Here is a 5692-nt window from a genome sequence, read left to right as displayed (position 1 = left end):
GTGGCTGCACTGTGTTAAAATATCGGCATATGACATACTTCCATGCGTGTTTGTGTGATGTATTCATTCTGAAGCTGAATTACAGTTGTAGGCTAACACGTTAATGGTGAACACGTGAATGTGTTAATAAACCAGCAGGTACAACAGTGATAAATGACTTTTGCGAGGGAACGCAAAAGGTACTGCAAGTTAACACAATACTATTGCGTGGGAAAGCAAAAGAAAAAAATCTCCCATGTCCCCTCGCGGGCTCCGTACTTTTCAGATTCAAAATACCTTTGAGGAAAAGTATTTTCAGATGCCAAGTAAACTGCATCATAGTGCACATGCGACACCCCCCGCGTGCATGAGCCCCCCGTGCGCAAACACCCCTGTACTGAACGGGACGGGATAGAAACAGGAGGTTCTTAAAGAGACAGAGGCCAATTTCAAGGCGTTTAGAAGAGGAAGTGATGAGAAGATAAGTTTATTTTCTATTTAAACATAAAAACAGCATCTTAATATCAACTAAAGGTGACATACAGTAGATACTTCATTATGGTATAGTATTTAAATGTATGCCTGAGAAACACATAATTTTGCCCCTTTAAACTTATAAAACACATTAAAATTAGGTGCTATGAATAAGAAAAGAATCCGAGACAGTTTTTACACACTGAGCCAGGAAGCTAACCTGCTGCTGACAAATTGTACAAAAAATGTCCAGAGATCAAACAAAGCAACAAACATATTCCCTGCTRAAGTTTTCTCCTTTACAGTTGTTGGGCGTAGGTTGTAATTTGAATAGCAAATTGCAAACACCTAAACACCACCCATCTACACCAAAACTATGGGCAAGAGATCTCATTGTCCATTCGAACCATATTGGTGTCTTTGGACATAAAATGACTCAGTTCTCATCTTTTATTGATCTAACTTTAATAAAAACACAATGTTCTAAAAGGTAGATTTGCTTAGCCACTGGTGATGTCCTCCATCTAGCCACTGGTGATGTCCTCCATCATCTACAACCCTTGAGTTAAAGAGGTTATTTTTTTAATTGTAATGAGGAAGCATCTTTAAAGCAAGGTTTCATCACTCACAGGTGCTTTACAGTTCTTGGGTTCCCGTGCGTAAGACAGTTCATAAATCTCGTCCTCGGTGTAGTAAAGGTCCAAGGACAGCTGTAGGAGAGAATAACATCAACACGTGAATGGGTAAATGAAAAAAAAAAGAAAGAAAGAAAAAGAAAAAAGAATGAGCTGTCCATATCCCATGATTTCTCCTTGAAACATGTTTTGATAAGAGCAGATCCAGCTTGCAGGACAATTGTTAAATCTCATGGACATTCTGTCCTTTTAAGTATGATTAAAACACTGCAAAGAGAAAACAGAACAATACAGCCATCGGAACTCTCATTCACATTCAGTTTGTTACCCACACACTCATAGATCATAGACTCTCATCACACCCACACCAGACAGTCTACATGCTGTACTGTGCTCATTTGCATTTATGTATGTGTTTACAACTTGGCAAATTCGATTAAGCTACAGAAAACATCACTACATAAGAATCAAAAGTTCCCATTTTAAATAGTTTTCTACCGTCAGGAGATGAACYAGGTCCTTGTTGGCGTCCAGTTTGGGTCGGATCTGCTGAAGCTGGATCAGCTCATTGATGTGGTTGTAGAGAGCCTGCAGCTTCTGCACGTTCACCTTGTTGTCTTCCACGTAGTCCGACATGGCCTCGTTGACTGAAATCAGGTCTTTCAGGTGGACACCGAGGATGGGGATTTTAAAACCCGTACACCTGCTGTAAGCTTGTCTGTAGTTGTCGAAGTTTCTGCAGGAGGACAGCATGTCTGTCATCTCGTTCAGGACCTGGGAAATTTAGTTTAGAATTAATTTAAAAAAAAAAAACTTAAATGAAATTGATATCACATTTATTTAAAGGACATGATGTTCTAACATAAAATATTCTAATTTTAAATTWGTTAGTTCCCTAGAATACATTTAACATGTCAGGATTGAAAAGGGGAATTTGCTTTTTGCTGAAGCTTTTGCTGAACTGCAAAACAATTGTTCATTCTCTTGGTGTAATCTAACCTAACTTAGTACAAAAAGTAAGGAAATTTGTGTTTGATAGATGYTTTTTTTGTTGTAACAATGTTTCTTGGCAATAAATCTTATATTATTGGAAATATCGATGGCCTAATTTCCCTTTTAAATGGTGCCACATTTGTAAGGAATATGCATTTGTGTGATGAGCAGTAATGTTATGCATTTCAAAAATTTGCCAAATCTTCTCCTTCAAACAGCTTATTTTCTTTTGTTAGTGACACTTGTTTTGAGATKCTTGTACCCCYAGGTGCTGCCAAACAGACGTCYAGTATAAAACTTATTGTCACGAAKCATTGTTACARCAAAGAAATAATCTACCAAACCTAAATTTATTTCTTTTTTTTGCTAAGTATAAATATTTCGTGGTATATACTCAAACCATTTAGTAGCAGATCAAACTGCTAAAGAAGTTATGCAATAGTCTGRGTTGCAAAAAATGCACTTGACCGTGCTTTCTAAAGCTCAACAAGTTTTTTTACACTAGCCTTTGATGCTGTCAATCATCCTCTTGCAGTGCCTAGAGCAGRGGYGCCCAAACATTTTCCCCAAGAGGGCCAAAATGAAAATCTATCCATAGCTGCGGGCCAAATGCAGTAATATAATACATGAAATACAAATACTTTTAAAGTAAAATCCTGTATTTTTAATGATTAGGCTAGCAGCCAGTGCAGTGGCCCACTTTTGTTTTAGTCTGTGCTCTTGGAGAAAGTCTGCTCAAGCAGCAAAGGCTCATGGGACATTTCATAAACTGATAAAATATGTTTTTTTTTTTGGTCTTATAAAGTGTGCAAATCTACATGTGTGGTTAGATGTAATCTAAATATTTCCCCTTGTTACTTGTATTTCATGTTTTATGTTTGGTCTCAATATATCAAAGATAACGTCAGCACCATGAGTGAAAACTATCTGCTCTTCAGCCTCCTATATTCATTGGACCAGTGGATGAAATGACTAAGTGGAAATACTGTGTTTCTACATAAGATGACAGGTTACAACCTGCTAAAGCTGCTGGTGGACCAAATCAAATAGCTTGGCAGGCCAAATTTGGCCCRCAGGCCCCACTTTGGGCACCTCTGGCCAAGATTCATGGTTAGCATTAAGGATTCTGCTGTGAATTTAACACACATACTTCTCAAACATAACCTTTGTCATCACTCTTAATAATCAAAAGTTCTCAGTAGTTCAACAGAGTTGTGGTTCACCTCAGGGATCTCTTCTCGGGCCCTTTTCAATTTACATGGTGCCTCTTGGCCAGCTTATTCAGAGCCCTTTTTTTAACATTTAACAGCAGATGATATTTAACTGCACACATCTATTTTACCACTTGATCCCAGCTAATCTGATAGTTTCTGACATCGTCTTTGACAGCCAAGATCTTTTTGTAATTCTCTATTAAGTCAGATGCTTTTCAGCCTCGCTGATTCCAGTTTTGACTGTCTATCAAACAACATCACCCCTGTTGGGAATCTGGGAGGAATACAGTATTTCATTCAAAACTCAGTTTTGATCCACAAGTCAAAAATGTTCATTTCAGCTATTTTTTTTCTGCTGAGGATGAAAAATAAGGCCATTTCTTCCAGCTGCTGACTTAAACCGACCTCTGCACACCTCTGGCTGTGGGGTGACCACTGTAAGAACCTCACACAGCTAGCAACTGGGGGTCCCATCTTCAGTTAGTGAAAACACTTAAGCTAGACTCGCTACTGTGACAAAAAGACACAAAACCCATTTCCCCTCTCTGGAATTGTCCGCCTACTGAGTTCAAGCACATCAAATCTTTACCCACCAATAAAACCCAACATAAAATGTTCCTTTTTGTGAAAGCCTTTGGCAACGTCTAACATTTATTGTTGGATGTAAACATGCAAAGGCAATGCCATGTTTCATTTATTCTGTGTAGTCGTAGACATGTGCAGTCATGTTGACAAATTTGACAGGAGGACATAAAGTTCACAGGTCATAGAGGAGCAAATAGTGTTTTTTCCAAATCAGCGGTGTTCTGTTGAGCCACAAGGTGTAACACAATACAATACAGGGGGAGGGGAAGTATGATCATGAGAACTTTAACCGTTACCTTGGTGACTTCGCTCGGTACATGTGAGGTTGTGTCTTTCAGTCTTGAGATTGAGCTGTGACACAGTCCTCCCACCACTGCCATTAGTGTGTTGTAGTTGTGCATAAGGTGTAGACTCTAGGAGGACACAAACAAAAAAAGAAAACCACACACACATCAGTCAATTCACGCAACAACACGCACAATTAAATKTGTTCCAGGTAGCCCTGGTTATATAACCCACAACACCGATGTTGCATAAGCCACTTATGTTGTTGTCTTTTTCTTACTCCGCTCTGATATCTCCCTCGTTTCTGGCGGTGTGTGTTTCCCGTCTCTTTTCGGTTTTCTAATTTGTGCTGTCACTGAAGCATTACGGTGTGAAATTCGTTTCCACACCCATAGGTTTTGAGGTTGACAGCAATCAGCGGCAGCAGTCTGGTGCGTTACCGTTGGTGTGAGTGGTCCACCCGAGTGCAAGGCTGCCTCACAGCTCCTTGACGCCAGCGTTTCACTTCTCAGCAGGATGAGTGCAACTTCATAATGGAACGTTTTTAACAAGCCAGGTCTGACAATGACTACAAACTACTTCTCGTTTTTTTTTTTCTTCCAAAACCACAAGTACTTCTGTGTTTAGTGTTTACCTCATATTAGCTTGCAGATTTAAGGAACGGTTCATAAAAATAAAAACTTGATGTTTATAATATAGATATATAATATGGTCAGAGTTGTAAAGTAACTAAGTACAAATACTTTGTTACTGTACTTAAGTAGAATTTTTGGGTATTTGTACTTTACTTGAGTAATTATTTTTCAGCGTACTTTTTACTTTTACTCATGACATTTTTACACAATTATCTGTACTTTCTACTCACTACATTTTTTAAAAAGGGTAAGAAGTAGAAAGCTGTTACTCCTATTTTATTCCGAGTTGTTATTACTTAAAAAATACTATCCTGATAAATTGTGTCTCCTGGATAGAGTGAATTTAATTGTGGTTGGATGAGAAGTATAAATATATACCATTCTGACACCCCATTAGTTTGTACACAACCCATCACAGCTGCACGCTGTTAAAATTTTTTTGGAGAAGTCACCTCCAATAAATGTCATTAAAAAAATCTAACTACCGGTACTCACTTTTACTCAGTACTTTTACTTTTAATACTTAAGTAGATTTTGTGTCAGAAATTTACTTTTGATACTTGAGTACAAAAAATATCAGACACTTTAAGACTTTTACTCAAATGATTAGAGAAGACTTTAACTTTTACCAAAGTATTTTTATGATAAGATACTTGTACTTTTACTCAAGCATCACTTTTGAGGTACTTTATACAACTCTGCTTAATTCATCAAGAACAAACAGGATGTTTAAAAAAGATATGCCTCAGATAACGTGCAGCATTTTTAAATTAAATTACACTTCACAACAAAACAAAAATAAAAGTGTAATTCTATCTCTGGACGCAGAAAAAACCTTTGATGATGTTGGTTGGTTCTAAATGTTCTGTTTTACATAGAATTGGTTTTAGAG

At 37.7% G+C, this 5692-nt stretch overlaps 1 protein-coding gene across 2 annotated transcripts in view; it reads right to left on the bottom strand.

Annotated features, from left to right (window-relative positions):
* LOC106520349 (RAS guanyl-releasing protein 1) overlaps positions 1 to 5692 on the bottom strand; it is a gene marked incomplete at its 3' end in the record, with an annotated part of 20014 nt that overhangs the window by 2685 nt on the left and 11637 nt on the right. For both annotated transcript variants that reach the window (XM_014012379.1, XM_014012388.1), the window contains 3 exon segments: positions 1083 to 1163; positions 1587 to 1862; positions 4177 to 4293. In XM_014012379.1, the coding sequence (XP_013867833.1) occupies positions 1083 to 1163; positions 1587 to 1862; positions 4177 to 4293 (474 nt within the window).

Source organism: Austrofundulus limnaeus, unplaced genomic scaffold (genome assembly GCF_001266775.1).
Source record: "Austrofundulus limnaeus strain Quisiro unplaced genomic scaffold, Austrofundulus_limnaeus-1.0 Scaffold2, whole genome shotgun sequence".
Taxonomy (NCBI): Eukaryota; Metazoa; Chordata; class Actinopteri; order Cyprinodontiformes; family Rivulidae; genus Austrofundulus; species Austrofundulus limnaeus.
Note: the sequence above shows the minus strand (reverse complement) of the source record. Positions and strands in the feature narration are given on the sequence as shown.